The sequence below is a fragment of the Rousettus aegyptiacus genome, unplaced genomic scaffold (assembly GCF_014176215.1).
Source record: "Rousettus aegyptiacus isolate mRouAeg1 unplaced genomic scaffold, mRouAeg1.p scaffold_m13_p_1, whole genome shotgun sequence".
Lineage (NCBI taxonomy): Eukaryota > Metazoa > Chordata > Mammalia > Chiroptera > Pteropodidae > Rousettus > Rousettus aegyptiacus.
Window position 1 is genome coordinate 88439727 of NW_023416284.1, and position 24446 is coordinate 88464172.

A 24446-nucleotide genomic window follows, 5' to 3' on the forward strand; every position below is an offset into this window, starting at 1 on the left:
CAGTCGCCAGAGGGCGCTGTGGTTGCCCAGACTCGAGTTTGAAGCACCCAGGCTTGGGCTTGCCTTCCTTCCTAACCTCAGCCCTGCAGCTTGAGACACACTGACAGACTGCGTGTTATATGTGATATTTATTTTCCTGCAGTGCGTGTTCCTCAGGAGAACAAGGAGCCCTTAGTCACCCAAATTAAAAGAAGAATCCTCTCAACTAGGTTCAAGTATGGAACGGGCGGGGCCTAAGAAGGTGGAGAAGCCATCCAGTGGTGCTGGCAGAGATGCAAGGCATGGAGCCTGGAGGGGCAGCCACTACCATCAAACCTGCAGACCCTGGTCTAGCTTCTAGGAAGGGAGGCGAGACGTGGAGAAGGGTATCCCTGAGGTTCAGTGGCAAGTAACTGTGCCAGGGGAGTGGTCAGGCAGGACCTTTCTTTTGAGGAGGTTGGGGAGGGGGGTGTCAAACCTTAATCTGTGAGGAGACCGATAAGTTCCCCACTCCCTCTTCCTGGCTAGTGAGAAGTGGACCTTAAAGTCCAGTGGCTGAAACTCAGAATCTAGAGTATGAAGATGGACCCAGGGAGTAGAGTGGATGGGACACCTCCTTCCATGAAGTCCATGGCTTTAGGTCTCTGGTCTGAAGCACCAGGGTCTGGATGTCAAGGGATTTGAATTCTGCGAGGGAGAGGAAGTACAGGGCTTGGAACCAGAGTTAGCTTCTCACTTGGTCTCCCCCTCCTGAGGCCGGGAGAGCAGGTGGAGTTTTCTTTGCAGCTGGGCTCGGAGGTAGCGGAGGTCTTGCTGGTCAAGTCCATGAGCCAGACCCAGGTAGAGGGTAAGGAGGAGAGCGAGGAGAAGACGGTCAGTGCCCAGAGTGGGCACCACCCACAGCACTGTCAGCAGCTCCACACAAACTGGGTGGCGTAGGTGGGAGAAGAGTCTCAGAGCCCGCGGAGACTTCAGGGCCAGAGGTTCACCTAGCCCCAGCACATGGTAATATACCTAGGATAGGGAGAGCATCTTAGAAATGGGAGTCAAAGCCCTTTTCAAAACTGCCACCTTTTCCTCTCCTTCCAGCCACTCTCCTTCTATAACTCAGGCCCAGGGACCACCCTTCTACATCTTGGGCCATGAACCTTCCCCAGGCCCAGGAAGCCCATGGTTTTTAGCCCTTGAGGGTGGGTTAAGAGGAGACTATCTTACAAGAAAGAGGGAGGAAAGGGAGCCAAAAGCAAGAGAAAGGTAGAAGAGCATGGGAGCAGGAGGGGGGAAATCCTTGGAAGGGAAAGAGGCATTCTAGAAAGGATCAGAGGTCTCAGGTAGGGATCTGGGAGCCTCACCTGTTTGAGGCCCATGAGCTCGGCGTAGTCAAAGACGAGAAGGATGCTGAAGATGAGGAGCCAGGAAATGATGTGGAGCACAAAGCACAGGAGGGGCACCCAGGTGGCCCATGGCTCAGTCCGAGCTGCCCACAGCACAGGGCCTCTGGGAACAGACTCCCAGTATCGCATCACCAGCTGAGGAAGGATGAGTGGCTGGGTGTCCCAGCAACCCACCCTTGAGAGACCCAGACCCAGAGGATGCCCCTACCCCAGGCTGGCCTGCAGCTCTCCCCAGCTTTACTATGAGCATCACCAACAAATATTCACCTCCTAGAAGGTGCTACTTTGTGTACCTCTCTGGTCACCCCATCCAGAGAAGTGTACAAAGTAGCTTATGGCAAGCATCCACTGAGAAGATAGATGAGTACTAAGTGGGAAGCCTGCCCTTGGTTTTGAAGAAAGTAGGGCTGAAGAGGAGTTAAGGAAAGGATCTCAAGCAGTTGCAGAGGTGAGAATCACATGGTATGCATGCTTGGGGAATGACAAGCAGTACACCTTTCTTGATAAAAAGTAGGGTTTGTGCTGTGGAGGAATGGAAGCTGAGATTAGAGTCCTGAACACCCTCAGTTCCCCTCCTAAACCCACATTTTATCAGAAGCCAAAGGTCTTTGCCCCTGCAGTCTAGGGCATCCTTCTAGACTCTGTTTCTCTTGGGAACCCAGCTGCAGGGGCCTCATACCTGCAAAGCTAGGGCAGTGCATGCCACATACAATGACCTCTGAAGGACCCCAAAGTACCGGGACATCCATGCCTTCACTGTCTCAGTTGCCATGAGGCTGTGCTGCCCCACAAATAGTAGCAGAAGCCCCAGATCCCAAGCCAGAGGGGCAAGAATGCTTCGGTCCTGCAAGGCAGCCAGCCATCCCTGGTGGGCATCTAGGGAGAGTTGGAGAAAGTGACAAATGAACGAGAAGACGGTGGGAAGCACCTTATGCTCATCTCTTGGGGCCCCAAGCCATGTCCCTTAATGCTTTCAAGAGCCTTAATGCTTCCTCTCTAGGCTCTGACCACCTCACTTCCCCATTCCCGGATTCTTCCCTCTTTCCCAGGCCTCCTTCAGAGCTGGGGAAGATGATTCCTTTTGGGCAGTTACGAAGTCATAGCAGGAGAGGCCACCCTTGGATAGCCCCTCTTATATCGCTTCTCTAAATGCTTACTTTTTTTTTTTTTTTTGTAATACTCTCCTCTCCATAGTCCTCTCTACAAAGTACTTTCCTAGCATACTGTTTATCGCTCTTTCCCACCGTCTCAATCCTCACTTTCCAGCCTCTCCAAATCGATAATCCTTGAGTTCCTAATTTAGCCCTCGGATCTCTTCTGCAGTTTCTCCGAGACTTTCTCAGCTCTAGTTCCCACTCCCGCATTTCCCCGCTCATTCAGGTACAAGCCCCGCCCCCGCTCCCTCTCCTCGGGCTCCACCTCCCTACCCCACAGCTTATCCTCGATCCCTCCTGCTCACCCGAACCATCAGACTTCGGCATCCCTCCAAGAAGTGGCCTAAGGGAAGTAAAGCGCACGAACTCCACTCCAGTGCCAAAGGCCAGAATGAAAGAGGCGAGGGCGGCAGGGACCAGGAGCAGTGCAGGGGCCATGGCGAGAAACCGAGGGGTGGGGAAGGGGGCGGGCTTGGGGTTCCCGCGGCCGCAGGCCCCGCCCTCGGCCCCGCCTCTCGCCTGGGATCCTGCCCAGGAAGGTGGGGCTTCTGCGCTCTGACTCCCGGGCTTCCTGCCTCCTGCTTCTGCCAACCGCCGCAAAGCCAAGGCCGGGTTAGTTTTCCCGAGCCCGCAGTCCCCGCGTCACGGAGGGAATGTTAGAATCCCAAGTGAGAGGTGAAAGGGCAGCAGCTCGGCAGCACTCACGTAGGTTGAATTCCACCTCAGCTAATTTTTCCATCTAAAATGAAGACAATTCCTCTGTTGCAGGGTTCTTGTGGAAACAGGAATAGGAACCCCTCTTCTTTAATAGCCCTAGCTGGAAAACATAGCCAGTCAGAGGTTCTCATGCCTCAGTTAACATTCAATAATGAATGGTGAGACGACGACTGAGAATCCAAAGAAAGCTCAGTCACTTATTACATCTTATTAGACTGAAAAAAAGAGTTAGTGACTATTTTACCGCAAAAGAATTTAATGCTTGTTCTGTAACTTACTAAAAAGTTTAGTTATTGCTTCTCCACTTGCTAAGAAGGGCAGAGAACTTCTCTGTAACACTAAAAGATTTGTTCTAATGCCAAAGGCTATTGATTTGTAACCATGAGAATATAAATGTGAAAATATGGTAGAAAGCTTTATTACAGTTGTAAACCTTGCAGTAGGTTAATTTTATCCAAGTTTGTGATTATCTATGACTTTGCAACCCCATTAGTCAGAAGCAATTAAGATCTTTTGTTAAACATATTTCCCCTACAGACCTGTTTGTGATATAGACTAACATTCATGTCTAAAACGCAAAGTAAAAGGGTTTTTTTCTCCATCAGATTTAAAGATCATATACTTACAGTAGCTATCACCATGGTATGACCTTAGACATTGTTAAGCCAATTCCCTCAACTTATAGAACAGGCCCAAAGAGATAAAATTTCCCAAGATGAGAATTAAGGAGCTGCTATCTCCGTGGGCTCATGGATGAGAAAATTGCCAAGCAGCAACTCACAGGCTCTACATATTCCTTCTCCCTCCCTGAAGTTCAGTACTCCAGCCCTCCTCTGAATCAAACCTACTCCTCCTATCAATCAACACTATTGTAAATGCCGTATCAGACATCTTATATTTTCCTTCCAGATCCACTCTACCCCACTTTCTGCTTGAGTAAGCTATCCTGAATGGACTACATCAATAAAAATCATCCTTTCAAGGTTAGAGGTGGTCACCACAAAGCCGTGGGTACTGCAGTATTCTTTGTGATTTCTCTACATTCTGCCTAGTTCTTGGTAATTTTTACTTTATTAAACTCTCCTCAAATTATCTTAATTTGACTGTACCATTGTTTCCTGCTAGGATCCTGACTAATAGACACTTATTACATGATGCGCTACAAGCTGTGGGATTCGTTAGAAGCATAAGATCCCTATTCCCTAGTTTAAACTGAGACATTCAAATGATACCAGTCATTAAGTGAGTGCTAAATGGGGCTATAGAGATGGCAGGTACTGTAAGGAATCCCATGGACCTTAATGACATGGACAGTTTCACACAGTATGAGGCTTTGAATTGTGCAAAGGGACTAACGTTTATTTAGGTCCTACTGTATGCCACACCCACAAAAGCTGTCCTTAAATATATTAAGAGATTAAGTATATTTAAAAGTCAGTAGTGTTTGGCAAAGCTCATGCTACATTTTTCCAAACTTAGGTATACCCTGCAGAAAAATGCACAAAACTAATCAACTTTTTCTATTGAAGTGAAATTCACATAACCGTTTTAAAGAGGACAATCCAGTGGCATTTGGTACATTCATGTGTGCAACCGCCACCTCTGTCTAGTTCCAAAGCATTTTCATCACCCCAAAATAAAACCCTGTACTCATTATTTCCATCCTCTGGCAACCACTAATTTCTTTCATCTCTATGGATTTACTTATTTTGGGTATTTCACATAAGGGGAATCAGACAATGTGAACTTTTGTGTCTGGCTTTTTTCGCTTAGCATAATGCCTTTGAGGTTCATCCTCAAAGCATTGTAGCATGAATCAGTATTTCATCCCTTTTTACAGCTAAATAATAATCCATTGTATTGGTATGCCGCAATTTGTTTATCATCTGCTGATGAACATTTGTTTTCACCTTTTGGCTCTTGTGAAAAGTGTTGATAGAAACATTTGTGTACAGTATTTGTGAACAAGTGTTTTCATTCAGGTGTATACCTACAAGTGGAATTGCTGGGTCATTTGGTAATGATATGTTTAACTTTTTGAGAAACTGTCAAACTGTTTACCGTAGTGGCTAAACCATTTTACATTTCTACCAGCAATGTATAAGGGTTCCAACTTCTCCACAGCCTTGTAAAGCAAAAAACTTTTAAAAACTTAAATTTAAGAAATCTTATATATAAAGAAAACTTCACACCATAAGGCATGGATTAAATATTTATTTATCATAGAGGTTACACCTAAGCTCAAATTTATAAATACTGGAAAAGCAGGCCAGAAATGTGCAGAGACTTGCTCAAATTCAAAGCTAAAGGACGCTTCTAACACGATGGGGCCAGGAGAGAGAAAAATATTATAGTAGCATTTAATAACTCCACCCTCATAATTCAAGCATCCCTTCAAGTTCCTGATACCAAAATTGTTTCCACTATCTTTCAGAGGATAAGAATCCCAGAAAGAAGAGAAGAGAGATGGCTTTCAAATGGGAGGCAGGACACTATGCCACCTAGCAATAAGTACATCAGTCCCAGCGATAAATACATCAGTCCAGCTAAAGATGGAACTACTCAAGATATCTCAGCAAGAGATCAGCCAACTTTAAATTTACAAAAATCTGTGGCTCCCAATCTCCCTAACTTTGTTTTCCCCTAAACCTTTTCAGCCCCACCCATGTTTTAAGACAAATCAGATTAATATACCCCATTCCTTTCTAAAGCCCTAAATACTTTCTTCCAAATATTTTCTCTAACACTTCATTTAATGGTCTGGGAGGGAAAAGGGTATGGGGTAGTTTTTAGGTGGATGACATTTCCAAAGTGGAGAGAACAAAGGCCTCTGGCTTGGCTTCCTGTTTCAGCACTCCTGTTAGCAGGAACTCAGGTGAAAGGATGGGCAGGCCAACCCGAAATGGAATGGAGCATCGAGGGAAGTCCTGGGAGCACGTGATCACAACTCTCTGAGGCTGGGGAAGAGAGAGAGAAAAGACAGAAAGTCAAGTTGGAAAAGAATCCTAGAAATAGGTTTAGGACCCACTCATCAATATTTGCATCACTAAAATGGTATCTCCAGATATGAAGCCACGGGAAGCACACTGCACTGTCTATGCCAAAAAAGTTGAATTTATTCAAGCATTTAAAATTAACTAATTTACAGGAAATATAAAAGATAGAAGAATAAGATAAATGACACAACAGGAAGCAAACATAAAAATCCATACTGAGAAACATTCTAAAGGACAACTGACCTAATTTCTACAGGAAGTCAATGACATAAAAAAGGTTGGGTGGGTTAGGGTAAGCTCTGGAATAGAAGAATTGAGAGATATAACAATTATGGCAATACACAGATCTTGTTTGAAACCTGAAGTGAACTGTAAAAAGACATTTTCAGACAACTGCAGAAATTTGATTAATGGAGTATGAGAAAATAACAGAGACACCATTGTTAATTTTGCTATGGATCAATAATGGCATTGTGATTATGTAAGAAAATGTACATATTTCTTAGACATGTGTACTTTAAGGCTATAGAAAGAAATAATGTGTTTGCATTTCCTTTAAAATACATCAGCAAAGAAAATGAAAAAGAAAAAAGGAATAGAAAGAGCAAATGTAGCAAAATGTAAGTTGACCTGTTGAATCTGAGTATTTGGTATATGGAGGTTCACTGCATTGTTCTTTTTTTTGCATATATTTGAAATTTTTAAAAATACCAAATAAAAATAAGTCCATTTGGTATTTACAGACCTCTTCCTTCATTCCTATCCTTTTCTGTACCTCTTCCTCCACTCTTTTCACTACTCTATATTCCCAGCTATGCCTCTGTTTTGTCCTACAACCCTTTGCCATTCCAGCCACCTCTTTAGCTGCCACCTCAGCAGATCCAGAACATACCACTTATACCTTATAGGACCGGGGCATGCTGGATAGGACAGTGCCTCCACAGCAGCTGATGATTTCTCCCATCTGAAGTGGAGGTGGCTGGACTCCAGGGGTCACATGAATCTCATAGCCCTAAGAGGAAGAAAATGGTGGAGACAGTGGATATCTGTACTTAGAGGCATGGACTGTTAAGAAACTTCTGGAGGGAGGGCTGAAGCATAGGGAGGGAAAATAGCCTCTCACCTCCAGCAGCCTTCGCTTCTGGGCCCGGCTCAGGGCATCTCGAAGGCTGAAGCCAAAGTTGTTCTCCTGCTCAGGATCAGTCACCACATATTCATCCGGGGGCAAGAAGCAACCAGCCTTGCGGGACTGAGGACAGACCAGTCAGCATCAATGCTCAGGCCAGCCCCGTCACCCAACTCTGCTGCTTAGCATTTTCAGGGAGTGCAAGTTTTTTTTTTTAAACCAAAAACACCTTTAATTAAGTCTTCAAAGAACACTATCCTTTCCCCCAAGATATCATGACTAACTCATAAAAATGGCATTTATAATGCCTTTTCAAAGCATTCCCCTTTAACAGAAAACAGCTTCACAAAATCCAAACATTGAAAGGTTTTTTAAAAATGCATATTTTGTTGTCATTACAAGAATCTAGCATAAGTCAAGGAAATTCATTCATATTTTAGGTTCTCCTCCTCCAGAAACCAGCATTGTTATATTATTTACATTTAGCAAAATCTGGTCTAATTTAATAATCCTTCTTCCTTCTAGTGTGATTTCACTAGAAGCAGCAGCTGCACCTCTGGGTTAGTGGTAGCATTAGACACTATGGCTACACCAGAAGTCAGTGTTTTTTGAATCAAGCCTTACCCTTTTCTTCCTGTGCCTGCTTTCCTCCCACCACCTTCTTGAGTGCTATGTAAGCAGTCTTCTATAGTCACTCTCTATTGGCCTGTCATCATCTCCCGGTCTCTCACCTGGTGCAGCCAGTCCAGGGAAAGGATAGGGATGCCCCGCCCCAGGGCACACAGAAACTTGACAGTCCTCCGGATTCGATCAGTTACCAGGTGGGATGCCTCTGCCACTGAGCTGGCTAGACTTCCCCCCAGGGCCAGCACTGTCCGCTCTCCCCGGGCATCCACCACTCCTGTGAAGAGCACCTGTGGATGGGGTTGGGCTGAGCTGGTCACGACAACCAGGACTCATCTCCCAAATCCCTTAGGTCTCCTCCCATCCTCCCACACCTACTCCGACAAAGCCCCATGCCCCTTTCCTCCTACTTTGGGGGCTGTGGACTCGTTAAGTTTGGTCCGGCGGAGGCTGCGGCCTGGCATTCCCTCGGGCTCCTCCTCGGTCTGGTCTCTCTTTCTCTTTCCTGGTCCTGTAATCACTACATCCTGGGATTGAGAAGGATCTTGGTAGGTGTTTCTGAGCCCCTGAGTCCTTTCCCAGCTCTGTAGCCCCAGCCTTCTCCTCACCTCTTCCTTCCCTGGCCTCTCTGCAGGGTCTTCCTTTTCCTTGAGGAATGCTGTCTTCTGGGGGACTTCCCCTCTTTGGAGCCGTTTTTGCAGTGGGAGTAAATCTGCAGTACCTAAAGGCCTCTTGTGGTTTTGAGAGACCTTGGGCTGGGGCTCTGGGGTGAACTTGTATATACCTACTTCCTCTGCCTTTTGGATCTGAGGAGCATGAGTGGGTGCCTCAGGAAGCTGGGCAAAGGCAGGCTCAGGAATGGTCCTACGGGACTTAGCTGCTCTTACTGCTCCTCGCCTTTGGTTCCTTGAGGACCGGGAGTTAGGTTCAGGGGGTGCAGAGCAAGGTTCATGAACTATGGGAACTGAAAGGGGCCCATGCTTCCTAGTGGCCCTTGCTCTCCCACTACAATTGCCTGGAGGAAAGGGTTCAGGGGGAATAGGCTGGTCTGTGGGAGGCTGGAATTCAAGTTTGGTAGAAACCAGCACAGAACTTGTTGTAGACCTTAGTGTCCTGCTCTGAGCACCCTGAGCTATGGCTTTGGGGGTGACAAACTGGTCAGTGGGGTTGGGAAGCTCAAGGTCAAGGGCTGTGGACTCAACTAGTTGGTGGGTCTTTACAGAGGACCTACGTAGGACACGAGTGGCCCGAGATGTGGGTCTAGAGGGGTTAGGTTGGTCCATGGAAGTGGAATGCTGTAGCTCATGGGCTGAGGGGATAATTGGTTCAGGGGTCTTGACAGAGAACCTATGTGTCCTGCCCCGAGATGTGGGTTTGGGGGTGACAGGCTGGTTTGTGGAAGTGGAAAGCTGGACCTCAGGGGCTGTGGGGACAATTGATTCAGGGGTTTTAACAGAGGACCTACGAGTCCTGCCCCGAGATATGGGTTTGGAGGTGACAGGCTGGTCTGTAGGGGTGGAAGGTTGGAGTTCGGGAACGATGGGGACAATTGGTTCAGGGGTCTTGACAAAAGATCTATGTACCTTACCCCAAGTGGCCCCAGATATGAGCTCAGTGGTGACAGACTGACCTTTGGAGGTAGAAGACTGGAGCTCAGGGGCTGTGAGGACAATTGATTGGGGGGTCTTGACAGAGGACCTGTGTGTCCTGTCCTGAGTAGCCCGAGATGTGGGTCTAGAGGAGACAGGCTGGTCCATTGAAGTGGAATGCTGTAGCTCAGGAGCTGAGGGGATAATTGGTTCGGGTGTCTTGACAGAGGACCTATGTGTCCTGCCCTGAGATGTGGGTTTGGGGGTGACAGGCTGGTTTGTGGAAATGGAAAGCTGGAGCTCAGGGGCTGAGGGGACAATTGGTTCAGGGATCTTGACAGAGGACCTATGTGTCCTGCCCCGAGATGTGGGTTTGGGGGTGACAGGCTGGTTTGTGGAAATGGAAAGCTGGAGCTCAGGGGCTGAGGGGACAATTGGTTCAGGGGTCTTGACAGAGGACCTATGTGTCCTGCCCCGAGTGGCCCGACATGTGGGCTTGGGGGTGATGGGCTGGTCTGTGGAGATGGAAGGCTGGAACTGAGGGCCTATGGGGACAACTGGTGCAGGAGTCTTGACAGAAGATCTATGTGTTCTGCTCCGAGTAACTCGAGATGTGGGTTTGGGGGTTACAGGCTGGTCTTTGGAGGTGGAAGACTGAAGCTCAGGGGCCATAGGGACAAGTGGTGCAGGGGTCATTTCAGAGAACCTACGTGTCCTGATTCGAGTGGCCCAAGATGTGGGCTTAGGGCTGACGGGCTGGTCTATGGAGGTGAAGTGGGGCTCTGGGGCTAAAGAAGAAACTGGAGATGTCATCCCAGAGGACCCCCGGAACCTGGCTTTGGGTTTTGCATGAAAAGAAGCCAGCTCTGAGGACAAGGGAGTCTTTAGAGCTTCCTGACTCCGGTTTTGCCTTGTCATAGCAATGGGAGGCTCTAAAGAAGGTGGAAAGGGAGAAAAGAGGAGCTGAGGTGCAGGATGTTTTTGGCTCTGAGTGATAAGGGGGGTTTGAGGCGGGGATGAAGCTTCAGGTACTGTCGGAGGCAGATAAGCATCTAGGGATTCTGGATCACCCTGCAGAGAAATAGAAGCAAGTGAAGGAGGAAGAAGCAGAAGGAAAATAGGACTGGATACTGTTCTTGATACTTGTTTAGGGTTAGAGTGTGCTCACTGGCATTTCTCTTTCTGTCTGGGCCATCTTCCATTAGACTGAGAACTTCCTAGGGAGAGAGCGGTCTTCTTTCCCATGGACCTGTCCCCACTAACACCAGTATAGTGTTCTGAGTATATGAATGATGGACGGTTGGGAAAAGAGGGAAAGGACACACAGAAAGGGATTTTCTTTCTGAGTCAGGTAGCAAGAGACAGAACCTGGGAAACAGATGTATAGAAAACAATAGGTGCCATGGTAAAAGGGACAGAGAAGCCCACTAAAGAGTGGTGAAAATGGAAGACAATGAAGATGAGAAAGAGTAAATGAAAGCAAGGTCAGGAGAAGGGGTAGTGAAGGAGATGCAGAGGTGACTCCTGGAGTAGGGAGAGGTAGAGAAAGCAGCTCTCACCCTAGAAGGCTCCTCAGCAGGTGGTATCTTGCAATTCAAGTGACCTAGACAGAAAATAAAGACAAGTGTAGCTGAGGTCTAAGCAGTTACTTAGGAGCTGATTATTATGAGGGCTGTATAACAACTTGGGTTCCCCTCTACCTTCACTCACCTCTCTGCTGCCTCCTCGGGTTCATTGGGGCTCCCCTTTCTCCACCTGACTGGCTCCTGGAAGCCATCCGGGCTGAAGCTAATCTCTGAAGGTCCTCTGCCCCTACTTCAGGTTCTGGTGTTGAACTGGAGGCTTGTCCTTTCTGGTATTGGCTCTCTCTTTCTATCTCCCCTTTCTGTGCGCCTCTGTCCAGTAACACTTTGGGTATGCTGACCTCTAACTCACCTGGCTCACACTCTCTCTCTGGTACTAGTTTATCTGCTTTTCTCTCAAATATTTCTCTTCCAAGAGTCTGCTCTACTACCTCTTTCTCTTGTAGTTCCTTGGATGTCTCATTTTCTACCTTTAAACTCTCCAGATCCTCTTCTGTACTTGTACGTTTCACCATTTTATCAGATTCTTGTTTCTGAGTGGGTCTAGCTAACACCTGTTTTTGTTCTCTGTCCTGAATCACTCTGGTTAATTCTTCCTCTCCTATCACATCTTCACTCTCTCCTTTTGGTGGCAGGTTCTTGGTTTCCCACTCCAACGGCCTCCTCTTGGGGGTCACCCTCTCTGCTGTTTCTCTTGGTATACCCATGCCTCTCTCCACAGTCTGCATCCCTCTGCCTTGAATCCCCAATGGTTCTGCATGAACTGAGCTTTCTGGGTGTTGGTCTCGATGCACTGCTCTAGACGGAGAAGAGCAAGATCCATGGGCCTCATGGTGGGCAGCAATGGGCTGGGTCACAGAGGCTTCAGACTCTCTCGGACAGAAGGGCTGTGTAGCCAAGACCTCCCATGGCTCATCCAGGGCACCTGGAAGTAGAGCATCAGAGAGGAGGGGGGAGATTGAGAAGGTAATAGACTGAGAAAGGATTAAGATTAATTCATGAACAATAAATCTATATAGGTTATTAAAGGAAAGCTGGGAATAAGGATAGTTGTAACATTTAATGTTTGTCCAAAAAGTAAGACCATACCATCATAAGAAAGCTCTCACAGAAGCCTCTTAAAATTTATGTTAGACTAGTTGTTCTATGGGTCTAACTTAATATGGCATTTTTTTCCTAATGAAATGGAGAAACATCAACAAAATAATTAATGATTATGAAAGAAATGTGTAGAGGTTGAGAAAACAAGGATGCCAAGTTAAGGGCACAGAGAAGGGGAGAGTTTCTCATATAGGGGCCTGGAAGCTGCAGCGTGAAGGGCCAGGCCCTTGGGTAGAGTAAACAGGAAGGCCTGGGTAGGTTCGTCTTCCTGCTCTGGACCACTACACAAGAAAAAACGACCTAAGCACAGCACATCCATAACACTCCAATGGCCCATTTTCAGTCTTCAGTCTTGCCCATGCCAGCTTTCACACCCCTCAAGAACCACCAGTCTAATCTCCCAGCTCCTCCTTGTACCAAGGTCCCCATGACACAGATGTCCTCACCTTCCAGGTTCTGATTCTCTCTCTCCACAAAGCACTGGGTAGCTTGTAGATCCAGATCTTCAGAATCTGGTGAGGGAGGAATAAAGGATAATAAAAAGTCATATCTGACCCATAATTCCTTACTTTTTCTCTAATGTTCTCTCCCCAACCCAAACCAATATGCAATGAACTGAATGTTTGTGACTCCTCCCCCCAAATTCTTATGTTGAAACTCAGTCCCCATTGTGATAGTATTAGGAGGTGGGGTCCTTGGTAAATGATTGGGTCATTAGGAGGCCTCATGAATGGGATTAGTGCCCTTAAAAAGGAGACCCCGTGTCTTTCCACGCAAGGACACAGCGAAATGGCCACCTATGAACCAGAAAGAGGGCGTTCACTAGACACCAAATCTGCTGGTATCTTGATCTTGGACTTTCTGGCCTTTAGAACTGTGAAAAATAAATGTTTATTGTTTATAAGCCTTCTACTATGTGGTATTTTGTTATAGCAGCTTGAATGGACTAAGACACCCTATAAGCTTTCTTTATTTTAGGAGTTAATGAAGAAAGGCAGGCCAGCGCTTACCATCATTGTTGTCTCTGGAGTCTTTGGTCATGTCCACATGTGGTTCTCTTTCACTTTCTGTAGGAGGCTGGGCTCCCCTTCTTTGTGGCTGGGTGGGTTCCCCTGGAGTTTCTGTGTCTACTACCAGATCTGTTAGGTTCTCTTGTGAGACAGGGAGAAGGTCCTGCTCCACTTGTGCTACAGGTGACCTATCCTGAACGTCAGCCTCAAGAGCTCTCCCCTGCTCAAGAACAGCTAAAGCACACTTTACTTCCCTTTCTGCTAGAAGCTGGCTTTTTCTTACATCTGCCACTGCCAAAGCTGCTAAGGATGCACCCTCCTCAGCATCTGTTTCACAGTCCCCACCTGGAGGAGGCTGGGCTTCCTCTAGATGTACCACAGGTGACTTTGCTGGGCCCTCTTCTGATTCCGTATTTGTTCGATTTGTCCATACCACAGGCATCTGATGCTTCTCCTGAAGTGTAACAGCTGGCCCTGATTGGACTTCCTCTTCCACTTGTGCATTGATGCCCACTGTGGCAGAGGCTTGGCCTCTCTCCAGGTGGACTCCAGGTGAGCTCTTATCTTCCTCCACCTCTAGATCACTGTCACCAAAAGGAGGTTGGCTCTTTTCTGAATGTGCTTTGTCTGTGTGACCCTTGGGGACGGATTTTCTCTTTTCCACTAGGAACCCTTCCTCCTCCACATCTGTGTCGCTGTCTCTCTCAGAGGAAGTTTGGCTTTGCTCCAGAATGGCCACAGGTTGTGTCCTGTCCTCTTCCACATCTGTGTCTCTGTTCCACACAACAGCTCGGCTCTCTTTCAGACATGCCAAAGTAAGTGCTGCTGAGACTTCTTCCTCGTCATCTGTATTACTGTCAATCACCATAGAGGCTTGGCTTCTCTCCAGAGGGACCATCAGTGAAGCCTCGCCCTCTTCCACATCTGTATCACTATCAGCCAGGGTCTCCTGAAGATGTGCCAAGTCAGGCCCCCCAGGACTGTTTGTACTAACTCCATGGAGGACTTGTTTCCTCTTCACAGGATCTATAGCTGGGGTTGCAGGAACCCCCTCTTCTTCCAGGTCAGTATCACTGTCTATGAAGCCAAAAGGCTGGGCCCTTTCTAGATGGACATCAACTGGCCTTCCTGGAGGCCTGCTCTCATCATCCACATCTGTTTCACTGTCCTCCCCAGCAGGTTGGCACCTCTCTGAAATCACTCCAGTTGGAACCACTCCATTCCTCACATCACTCTCGACTTTTGTGTCATTGTTCCTCTCCTTCACTGAACACTGATTCTTTTCAAGCTGGATTTCAGTTACGACAGCTTTAGGTTGTTCTGTCTCTGCAGTGGCATCTCTTGTGGCAGCTGAGGAAGCCTCCCCTGCTGCTCGTTGCTGATTTTCTTCCTTATCTGTGTCACTATCCAAGTTGAAGGTAAAAGGTGGCCCAGGGCCATCTGGGGCAAGGGAAGGCCCCTCTTCATCGCTATGAAGGAAAGAGAAGAGAAGATCTATAGAATCTGTTTCCCAGGCAGGGATACTTGACTCAACTGTGAGCTCCTTGAGGGCAGAGACAAGATAGTATTTGTCTTTCTATCTCCAGCAATTAGTTCTCTACTTGGCATACAAAAGATGTTCAATAAAAATTCAGCTGAGTAAAAGAGTATGTGTGTAGTTCCCCAGCCCTGACTTTCATAATTATCTCTCTCAGAGATGGATCCTGCAGACCCTGGCTCCTCTTTCTTCTAAAGACTCAGGTGTCTGGCCCTTCAGCACTCACCTCTCTGGAACTACTGTTGCCACAGGGGAGGATGTGGTCCTTGGTTCTTTTGCCACACACCTTTCAGAAAGAGAATCTGTCAAGGGTAGAAAGGAGTAAGTTGACAGTTTTACACTCACCATCCCTGTCTCCTCACCCACACTCCCAATACACACCCTTACCTACTTCTTCTTCTGAGTCCTCAGCCAACAGGAGCCCCTGTGGTTGAGTTCTTCCCTGTACCCTGGGTGTCTCCTCTACAGTTAGAGGACCCCGGGAAACAAAGGGCAAAGGGACATTCAGGCGATGGTACTGGCAGGGCAAGTCAGCAAAGAGAACCAACTCTTGGTCCCTCAGACGATGACTCATGCCAGGGCTCAGGACCTTAGGAGGCCTCAGGATTTGAGTACCATTGAGGCTCCCACAATCCCGGAGGACAGGTGCCTTGTCCCAGGCCAAGATTTCAATCACTGCATGTTGTTTGGAGATGGATGGAAAGGGCAGAGCCACAGAGCAAGCAGGCATTCGGCCTACCACATTCTTCCCAAGGTAGAGTGGGAAATCTAAAAATTAGAGAGGTAGATAGGTTTTAAGGCCACAGTTGTGGCCTGCTATTAGGAAAATGTTCCTGTTAAGTACCCCACTAGTCACTCAAGATCCCCGCATGCATTAGAAAAATAAAAGGCCCCAGGACATCTAGATAATGAAGAATATATGTAATGCATTATTCATAGCCAACAGCCCATCTATACCAGACTTTTTTGGTGATAAAACAGACATAAAAGATACCATTTTAACCATTTTTAAGTTTATAGCTCAGTGGTATTAAGTATATTCACACTGTTGTATAACCATCACCACCACCCATTTTTAGACCATGCTGAATTTTTATCTGAATCTCTTCATCTTCTCCTACCAAAGTAAAGTCACCTCCAGTGAGTCCAGGGTACCTGCTTGGGACCATCAACACAATTATCCCCCTCTTCTTCATTCCCAGTAAAAAAAAAAATATTTACAGATATCTTTAAAATACGCATAAGCTTCTTACAACCCCCAACCACTTCCCCAGAAAAATAAAGAGGTCTATACCAGTACTTCAGCACCCAATACCCCCTGACCTTTTTCTGGTCCATGGGCACTACTGAAGATATGTAGTCGCCCTAGGGGCTCCAAGCTACGCCCCAAGGATTCACTGGGTCTCTCTGTCTCCTCCTCTTCTTCAACCTCCCAACTAATAGCCTGAGTGTCCTCCATGATCTGGGAAGGAAACACATTATCATCATCTCTATCGTTGGTTCACTTACAGTCTCAGAGAGGAGACTCACAACCAGGGGTAAACCTTGATAGTTATGGAGGTTGATGGTTCTCTTATGCCAAGCACTCTGTTGTTATCCATCAGAAGCATTTACACAATATTTTTGACCATGACATAGAAAAATTATAAGGTCCCAAGTTCACAAATAGATGATCCTCCACTTACAATGTAGTTACATCTTGATAAACCCACTGTAAGGTGAAAATATTGTTAAGTTGAGAATGCATTTAATACACCTAACCTACCAAAGATTATAGCTTAGCCCAGCCTATGCTCAGAACAGTTACTTTAGCCTACAGTTGAACAAAATCATCTAATGCAAAGCCTATTTTATAATAAAGTGTTGAATATCTCACGTAATTCATTATGCATATCACTTTTGCAATATTGTAAAGTCGAAAAATCATAAGTCAAACCATCATAAGTTGGAGAACATCTGTATATACATACACACATATTTATATGGACAAACATTTGAGAACCAATTCTTAGCCTTACTACATACAATACACCAATAGTTTTCATTCTACTTTTTTCTATTCTCTATTTTTAAATGCCAATTTGCAACCCACTAAATTGATCTCAACATCCACTTTAGGGTTGCAACTCAGTTTGAAAAATATTTTAAAGGGAGTTAACTTTTGCTGAGCATCAACTGTGTGTTGAGCATTGTCTTGTGTACTAGGCATACAAGCCATATGAGGCAAGCATGTAGAAAACAAAAGCTAAAAATATTAAATAATTTGCTCAAGATAACGTAGCAGGTAAATGGAAAAGATAGGAATAAATGTGTTTCTGGCTGCAAAGCCTATGGTTTTTACACTTTACCAAACCATCCCAGTATGATCAGACTAAACTGACTCTTTTGTCACAAGAATCTTGTAAAGTATTATTATCTTCTATTTCTCAGATAAAGAAACTGCACACAGATCGGTTAAGAAATTGCCCAAGCTCTCCCAGATAATGTCTCTCCTCTGTTTAATATTCTTTGATGGCTTATCATGCCCACAGGATAAAATAAAAATTTAAACTTCTTAGCAAGAGCCTCCATGATCTGAACCTCATGTCCTGCAATGTATTCACTGCCTCCCAAAAGTCTATGGTTAGCTACATGGACCTTCTTTCTCCCCAGTCTCTGAACACATTGTCCCCCACAACTGAATGCCTTTGACCAGCTCCTTGGCCCTTCCCTTCTAGTTTTCTGGTCTAATTTCTACCCATCCTTTCTGATTCGGTTCAAATGTTACTTCCTCTGCAAAGCTTTACCTAGAGTTTTCCCTGCTTTCTGGTGTTTCTGATGTATATTCCCAAGTTTCACAGTGGTCAATGGACTTCTACCTATCCTGACACTTCTCATTATATTGTAACCATTACTTTCCATTTCTGCCTGAATTCACACACTCCCTTGAGAACTGGAACAATAGAACCGTCTTTTCCCCTAGGGTCCATCATATTCACTCAACTAGTTTCCACACCTGGTACCATTCTAAGTGTTAGGGGCACCTTCACGAACCAACCATATTAACCCTGCCCTCCTGGAAGTTACATCATCAAATCTACTAATGAAAGAACCAATGAAAGCAGATGAAAACAACATAGCATGAGTGTAATTCACTTAGAAAGATGCCACCCTAGGAGGAAACCGTTGACAGGGAAAGTTGGATCCCCCAATGGAGATAGTTCTAACTCTGTCCTTGTGACTGGCGAACTCAGCGGGTGCCCACACCTGGCTCCAATTCAACAGGACACCACCTTTGATCCCCACGCTGGTGGGTTCCCTCCTGGCCCAACGGTCTCCCAGTGTCTTCATACCTACACTCGGGGCGGGGCGTCAAGTAAGGATGAGTATTATGATCCCAGAAACAAATTTCCAAGTCTCCTACGCCCAGTCTCACCCAAGACACGCCCCTCCCGTCCCCCAGGAGAACCAAGATGGCACCCGGGGAGCCGCGGGCGAGGCCCCCTAGAACTCACCTACTTCGAGTCCCCGCGCGCGCCACCAGTAACGGCCGCGACCGGGTGGCGCGAGCGCTCTAGCTGGGACGGAGCCTAGTCGCTGATTGGTTCCAGTCGCTGTCTTTCATAGCCCTGATGCAAAGCGATTGGCAAAGCCCCGCCCTCTCCCCACCCGCTTACAGCTCAAAGGAGCGGCTTCTCCCGGAAGACTGAGATCGGTTGAGAGAGGTGGAGGCGGTGGTACGCACACAGAACAGCGCACCTCGATTGGGCAGCTCCAAGGGACCACCCCCTTCTCCACCCACCGCCCCCTTCCCGCGCAGATATCAAAATCGCGACCACAGAGTCTCGCGGCCCGCGGCGCCTAGAGGGGCTTACCATAGTCTCCTGATGCAACTAGTGCGGCCAGAGCGCCCTTCCTAGGTCTTCCCAGACATGGTGGCTGCTGACTCATGAGAAATGGAAATGGGTTGCGGGTTGCAGTCGTGGCCGGAGGCCGCAGTTTGGAGAACAGCCCACAGGCGTGGAGCTTGAGGACTCCTCACTGCAACAATAGTTCATTTCCTTTTGGTTAGGCTTGCTTAGTAGAAGTCATGTCATTTTCTCCCTGAGAATACAGCCCTGATGGACATTTTGAGGTCATTTTCCTAAAGTAAAGGTCCCTAAGGCCAAAAGCGAGAACCGTTTTGCTAACCAACTTAAGGCTTACCGAGGTCTTTCAAGGAGTGAAGAAAGGATGTTAAAATCATGTTTCGTTTTGCATTCGCTGCCTCACTTCATTATGACCACAATAATCAAATAGGCAGAAGTGAATTTTACAGAAGAAATTGTAACTCCACGAAGTTAAATGACGTGGCTCAGTTCCTACAGTTAATGTAAGAGACAAATTGAAACAAGCCCTCTGATTCTACATTCCAAACTCACTACAACAAAATAACTTTTATTGTGATCATGCCCTAAAACGTAAAACATCCTATTTTAAGTGGGTAGAGGGTCTTACGCAATTCGATGTTTTCATTTAGGAGGTGACTGAGAGGTGTTGAATCTAATGTGAATTTACAATGATGACCTTTCTATCACATGTCCTCTATTACAGCGCTTACCACTCTGTTCATACACTTCTCACCAAACTGCAAGAGCCTGGGGACCAGGGAGCTAATTTATAATCATTTTTGTATCCCTAGCTCCTGATTTGGTGGACACTTAGTATCTAACGAGTTAACCTCGAGAAGAAACATGACACTCTGATTTGAGTCCATCCAATTTTCTCCCGTGAACCCCCCTTCTCCCATTACTTCAGCCCTGAGGCTCTAGAAAATTTGCAATGGCAGCCACCTAATGAAATCAGTGAATTGAAACACCACTGACTTCAGCAAAGTGTCTAAAGGCAGGCTGGAAAGACTCTGAAATTCTATCAGGCATTTTGCCCCATAGTTCTCTGACGAGACCAGAGTCTTCAACGGTGCTCTGAGGTCCAGATCTCCTACATGAACAGAGATTTCCACTTCACAGATCCCAGATATCAGCTTGTCTAAACCATTTTATTTATTCTTTGAACATACCCTCCAATTACATCTCTATCCTGCAAAGCTCTTGCTGCAATTGTTTCTCTTTCTAATCATTAGAAAACTCCCAAGAAAATAGCAAGAAGGCAATCCCTTTCTTTTTCCTGAGGTACAGCGATAAGGCAACCCCATTTTTTGAGATATCTGGGGGAGCAGCAGCTTAGTGGAGTTCATGCCTTGGTCACCAAAGGGCCAGCTGTTATATAGCAGAGCAGGGTGTTACATATTTCCCCATTTTTCGCTGAGCTAAGCGGCCCTGTCTTCCCAAGAGCTACCGCAGCATGGAGCTTTCAGGGCGTGCCTACTCCACCTTCCAAAGCCTGGCACCCTAGGGTTTCCGATGCCTTTAGCCCCCAAAACGACTCCCTTTTTGCATTAAAAACAAACAAAAAAACCTCAGGTATAGAGGAAAGTCATCTTACGCTAGGTCATTTTTCATAAAACGCAAAAAAACCCCAAAACCCCCAAACCCAGCATTCACCCGTTCGTCCCTTCATTTTGCAGCGTGGACAACAATAGAGGACTACAACTCCCAGAGAGAACTGCACTCGTCCACCCGAACAGAGACCAATGGACGTTGGCTACCTGACCGCCATTGACTTATCAGAGCCAGCCTCGCCGAGGCTTTGTCTCCCGAGCGCCGCGCGGGCGCCTTCGCCCGCCTCCCGGCCCGGCGCATGCGCGACCCGCCCACCCCGCCTTCCCTCCTGCGCCCTGCCCTCTCCTTTCTCCCTCTCAGAACCTTGCTTCCTCCGCGTTCGGACCTCTCTGCTCCAGCCTCTCCGGCACTCCCATCCTCCTAGCCTGTGACGAGCAGCAGAGAAGAAAATTACATATTTTCTTGCCCCGCACACAGCTAGAGGCGAGCAAGGAAATTTTAATTTGAACTATGAGGGAAATCGTGCACATCCAGGCCGGCCAGTGTGGCAACCAGATCGGTGCCAAGGTAAGGAATTTAAACCTCTTAACTTTTTTTTTCTTTTTTTTTTTGAGAGGAAAAAAAATCCAGATAAATTATGAAGAATGGTTTTGGACTGTTTGCAGTCTCCATCCTTAGTCAAGATTTTCCAAAAACAAGTTTTGTATATACAATACACATTTGTAGATAGATTTTGCTTTTGAAAAATGGGAAATTATTTTCCTTGGCAGAGTCATTTTGGGGAAAGCTATCAAAAACACACTTGAGATTTAGAGGGCAAGAAGACTGAGATTCTACAAGGTTTTTACTTAAAGGGGATCTCCTAACGGTCCGAGGGCCTGGAAGAGGGAGATGCGGAAACTGGCCTAGACAAAGCCAGGCGAGGTTTCCCCATGTGCATCTCCCTTGGCGGGTCTTCGTAGGGCCAGCCCGAGGGGGAAGGGACGGGTGGGGCAGCTGCAGAGCCCCGCTCCATAAAGGTGGTGGGCGCGGTGCGCCTGGGTGGGCTACGCTGCGCTTTACTTCCACAAAAGACCATGATCTCTGCGCGCCCGCTCTCTTCGAGGGACGAACCCCTAGTTTTTCGCGGATGAAAGGCTAATATGCTGAATTCATTCTGTTTCTTTTTTTTCCCCTTAGAACCTTATAGGGCTTACACAGGGTGAAAGGGAGGGGAGTCATTTTCTTTAAAGATCCTCTCGGGACTAAATGGTGGGAGAAAGGAAGGGAATCCTCATTTTAAGCAAGGAGTTAAGCTAGCAAAGGGATAAAATTCCGAGGTCAATGGGTGGGATTTTTTTTTTTTTTTTTTTTTTTTTGCGCGCGGCTACTGTGTAGCGGGGAAGGAAGTGCGGCTGCTACGATGTAGCAGAAGGGCTGGGTCCTGCGGGGCGGGGACGGTGCCCCCCCCCCGGTTGGCCGCCAGGGGGCGCGCTAGCCCGAGCCCTGCAGGCCCCGCCCACACGTGACGCCTCCTTTTGTTGGCTCCGCGCGCGCTAGCGCCTGGGTAGTGTGGAGAGCTGGGGGTGGGCTACTGCAGCAGCTCGTTTAGCACGCTTTGTGCGCGGCGTGGAGGGGTGGTGGCCAGCGAGGGGTGCGCTTAACTAGTCAAGTCGGCCGCCTCCGTCCACGCACCACGGTGTCTGAGCTATCCCGGCCCTCCCAGCTGGACATCGTTCCACATCCTCAGCTGTGAAAGCTGTGGCTTTCCCAGGTGTGGGGGTGTCTCAAGGAGTGGCAGGCAGATATAGGGGACACCAGGCCCAAGAACAGCGTGTCTGGAATTAGAGTGGTGGAGGCGGGAGAGCATAATAGGCTAGGACCCGAGTTGTCAAGGGTTCATTGCTCTTTTCCAACAGTTCTGGGAGGTGATCAGTGATGAACATGGCATCGACCCCACCGGTACCTACCACGGGGACAGTGACCTGCAGTTGGATCGCATCTCCGTGTATTACAATGAAGCCACAGGTGAGGGAAGGAGCCTAGGAAGTTCAAGTTCCATCTTGGCTCCTACTTCTGGGGTCTCTTAACATTGCAAGGGAAACCCCTTCTATCGTTTGGATGAACCCATCCCTTCATGGAGACTTGATTTCCCTCTATCTGCGCCAAAGGCTGACTGTTGCCACCTGGTGGCAGCGCCTGGAATCACAAGTTTGGGTCCCTGGCCGTCACCTAGCCCGTTTACTTACATACCCTCTGCCCGTTGACACTCTTCTCCTTTCTTCCCTGCTTTTTTCTTTAGGTGGAAAATATGTTCCTCGTGCTATTTTGGTGGATCTAGAACCCGGGACCATGGACTCTGTTCGCTCAGGTCCTTTTGGCCAGATCTTCAGACCAGACAACTTTGTTTTTGGTGAGTTATACAGATATTTGTAGATAGCATCATGTTCAATTTATTTGGTTGCGAGGGGACAACAAGAGTTAGGAAATGATTGTTGTACTGGATTTTTATGGAGCTGTGTTCTGAAATTTCTAGTGGAGGGTGGAGAGGTTGACTGCCTTAGATCCTAAGTTATTGAGAAGAAGGATAGATCACAAGTGAGGGAGAAAAAGAAGGCAAATCCATAGGCATTATTCTAAAAGTTGAAAAGTGGAAAGGTGATTGTGTATGTGCCATACTTTACTAATCAAGCTTGCCTTCTAACCCATTTCAGGTCAGTCTGGGGCAGGCAACAACTGGGCCAAGGGCCACTATACAGAGGGTGCCGAGCTGGTTGACTCGGTCCTGGATGTGGTACGGAAGGAGGCTGAGAGCTGTGACTGCCTGCAAGGCTTCCAGCTGACCCATTCACTAGGTGGGGGCACAGGCTCTGGAATGGGCACCTTGCTCATCAGCAAGATCCGTGAAGAGTATCCTGACCGCATCATGAACACCTTCAGTGTGGTGCCCTCACCCAAAGTGTCTGACACTGTGGTTGAGCCCTACAACGCCACCCTGTCTGTCCATCAATTGGTAGAGAATACCGATGAGACCTACTGCATTGATAATGAGGCCCTTTACGACATCTGCTTCCGCACCCTCAAGTTGACAACACCAACCTACGGTGACCTGAACCACCTTGTCTCAGCCACCATGAGTGGTGTCACCACCTGCCTCCGCTTCCCTGGCCAGCTCAATGCTGACCTCCGTAAGCTGGCAGTTAACATGGTGCCCTTCCCCCGCCTCCACTTCTTTATGCCTGGCTTTGCCCCTCTAACCAGCCGTGGAAGCCAGCAGTATCGGGCCCTCACTGTGCCTGAACTCACCCAGCAGGTATTTGATGCCAAAAACATGATGGCTGCCTGTGACCCCCGCCATGGCCGGTACCTCACCGTGGCTGCTGTCTTCCGTGGACGAATGTCCATGAAAGAGGTAGATGAGCAGATGCTCAACGTGCAAAACAAGAATAGCAGCTATTTTGTGGAATGGATCCCCAACAATGTCAAGACAGCTGTCTGTGATATCCCACCCCGTGGCCTGAAGATGGCCGTCACCTTCATTGGCAACAGCACAGCTATCCAGGAGCTGTTCAAGCGCATCTCAGAGCAGTTCACGGCCATGTTCCGGCGCAAGGCCTTCCTGCACTGGTATACAGGTGAGGGCATGGACGAAATGGAGTTCACCGAGGCCGAGAGCAACATGAACGACCTCGTCTCTGAGTACCAGCAGTACCAGGATGCCACTGCAGAAGAGGAGGAAGATTTCGGTGAGGAGGCCGAAGAGGAAGCCTAAAGCCAAGTCCCATCACTCAGGCTTCTCAGTTCCCTCAAACTTCAACTGCCCCTTTCCTCTCCCTCAGAATTTGCATTTTCTCCTTTTTTCTTTTAGGGGGGTTCTAAATCAGTGCCTGGCACATAATAGGCGTTCAATAAATAATCGTTGTTTGTTGAATGTCTCCTCTCTTTCCACTTTGGGAAATCTTGTATTTCCTTCTGGTGGCCATTCCTTTGTTTTCAGGATAATTCCCCAAGAGGCTGAGTCTCATCCAGATCACATTTAGAGCTATGTGCTGAAAACCCAGATGGATGGTCCATGTAGTAAGGGGGAAAGGAAACCCCCCTGACTGTAGCAGGAAGTGCCTACAAGAAAGGGGTGGGGTTTCCCATCTAGAGCCATTTTAGTGGGGTCCATGCTATTAAAGCCCTAGTTTCCAGGTATTGCTCCTCTCAGCTTGGGGGAGGGGGGTGTTAACAGTAT

The 24446-nt window shown here is 47.5% G+C and overlaps 3 protein-coding genes across 11 annotated transcripts; 1 reads left to right on the forward strand and 2 right to left on the reverse strand.

Moving 5' to 3' along the window:
- Positions 1-109: 109 nt before the first annotated feature.
- Positions 110-2994, reverse strand: NRM (nurim). Of its 2 annotated transcripts, XM_016120730.2 has the most exons (4): positions 2833-2993; positions 2053-2249; positions 1332-1508; positions 110-993 (listed from the first exon to the last, which is right to left on the reverse strand). In XM_016120730.2, the coding sequence occupies exons 1-4, from the start codon at positions 2963-2965 to the stop codon at positions 712-714; spliced, it is 789 nt and encodes a 262-aa protein (XP_015976216.1). In that variant the 5' UTR covers positions 2966-2993; the 3' UTR covers positions 110-711. The 2 variants fall into 2 exon arrangements, with proteins under 2 accessions (XP_015976216.1, XP_015976217.1); XM_016120731.2 differs by lacking the exon at positions 1332-1508 and having other exon boundaries at positions 2833-2994.
- Positions 2995-5441: 2447 nt separating this feature from the next.
- Positions 5442-20442, reverse strand: MDC1 (mediator of DNA damage checkpoint 1). 8 transcript variants are annotated; one of them, XM_036237978.1, is made up of 15 exons: positions 20333-20442; positions 18665-18830; positions 16134-16272; positions 15198-15578; positions 15037-15112; positions 13274-14742; positions 12710-12775; positions 11290-12087; positions 11139-11182; positions 8599-10650; positions 8401-8517; positions 8098-8280; positions 7364-7489; positions 7142-7252; positions 5442-6201 (listed from the first exon to the last, which is right to left on the reverse strand). In XM_036237978.1, the coding sequence occupies exons 2-15, from the start codon at positions 18665-18667 to the stop codon at positions 6034-6036; spliced, it is 5733 nt and encodes a 1910-aa protein (XP_036093871.1). In that variant the 5' UTR covers positions 18668-18830; positions 20333-20442; the 3' UTR covers positions 5442-6033. The 8 variants fall into 8 exon arrangements, with proteins under 8 accessions (XP_036093871.1, XP_036093869.1, XP_015976213.1 ...); XM_036237976.1 differs by having other exon boundaries at positions 18996-20433; XM_016120727.2 differs by having other exon boundaries at positions 18665-20433.
- A 98-nt stretch (positions 20443-20540) lies between these two features.
- Positions 20541-24140, forward strand: TUBB (tubulin beta class I). Its single transcript, XM_016120699.2, has 4 exons — positions 20541-20797; positions 22129-22237; positions 22512-22622; positions 22924-24140. Exons 1-4 carry the CDS (start codon positions 20741-20743, stop codon positions 23979-23981), a joined length of 1335 nt encoding a protein of 444 aa, XP_015976185.1. The 5' UTR covers positions 20541-20740; the 3' UTR covers positions 23982-24140.
- The last annotated feature ends 306 nt before the right edge of the window (positions 24141-24446 follow it).

Excerpts from the sequence above, each read along its gene's own strand:
- MDC1 (XM_036237972.1), bottom strand. The coding sequence starts at position 16,269 with ATGGAGGACACTCAGGCTATTAGTTGGGAGGTTGAAGAAGAGGAGGAG. Across the intron at positions 14,743-15,036 it reads GCAACAGTAGTTCCAGAGAG|CGATGAAGAGGGGCCTTCCC; the intron begins GTGAGTGCTGAA and ends TTTCCTTCATAG. Across the intron at positions 7,253-7,363 it reads AGAAGCGAAGGCTGCTGGAG|GGCTATGAGATTCATGTGAC; the intron begins GTGAGAGGCTAT and ends TCTTCCTCTTAG.
- TUBB (XM_016120699.2), top strand. The coding sequence starts at position 20,741 with ATGAGGGAAATCGTGCACATCCAGGCCGGCCAGTGTGGCAACCAGATC. Across the intron at positions 20,798-22,128 it reads GCAACCAGATCGGTGCCAAG|TTCTGGGAGGTGATCAGTGA; the intron begins GTAAGGAATTTA and ends CTTTTCCAACAG. Across the intron at positions 22,623-22,923 it reads ACCAGACAACTTTGTTTTTG|GTCAGTCTGGGGCAGGCAAC; the intron begins GTGAGTTATACA and ends AACCCATTTCAG.
- NRM (XM_016120730.2), bottom strand. The coding sequence starts at position 2,965 with ATGGCCCCTGCACTGCTCCTGGTCCCTGCCGCCCTCGCCTCTTTCATT. Across the intron at positions 2,250-2,832 it reads GCCGAAGTCTGATGGTTCGG|ATGCCCACCAGGGATGGCTG; the intron begins GTGAGCAGGAGG and ends AACTCTCCCTAG. Across the intron at positions 1,509-2,052 it reads GCACTGCCCTAGCTTTGCAG|CTGGTGATGCGATACTGGGA; the intron begins GTATGAGGCCCC and ends ATCCTTCCTCAG.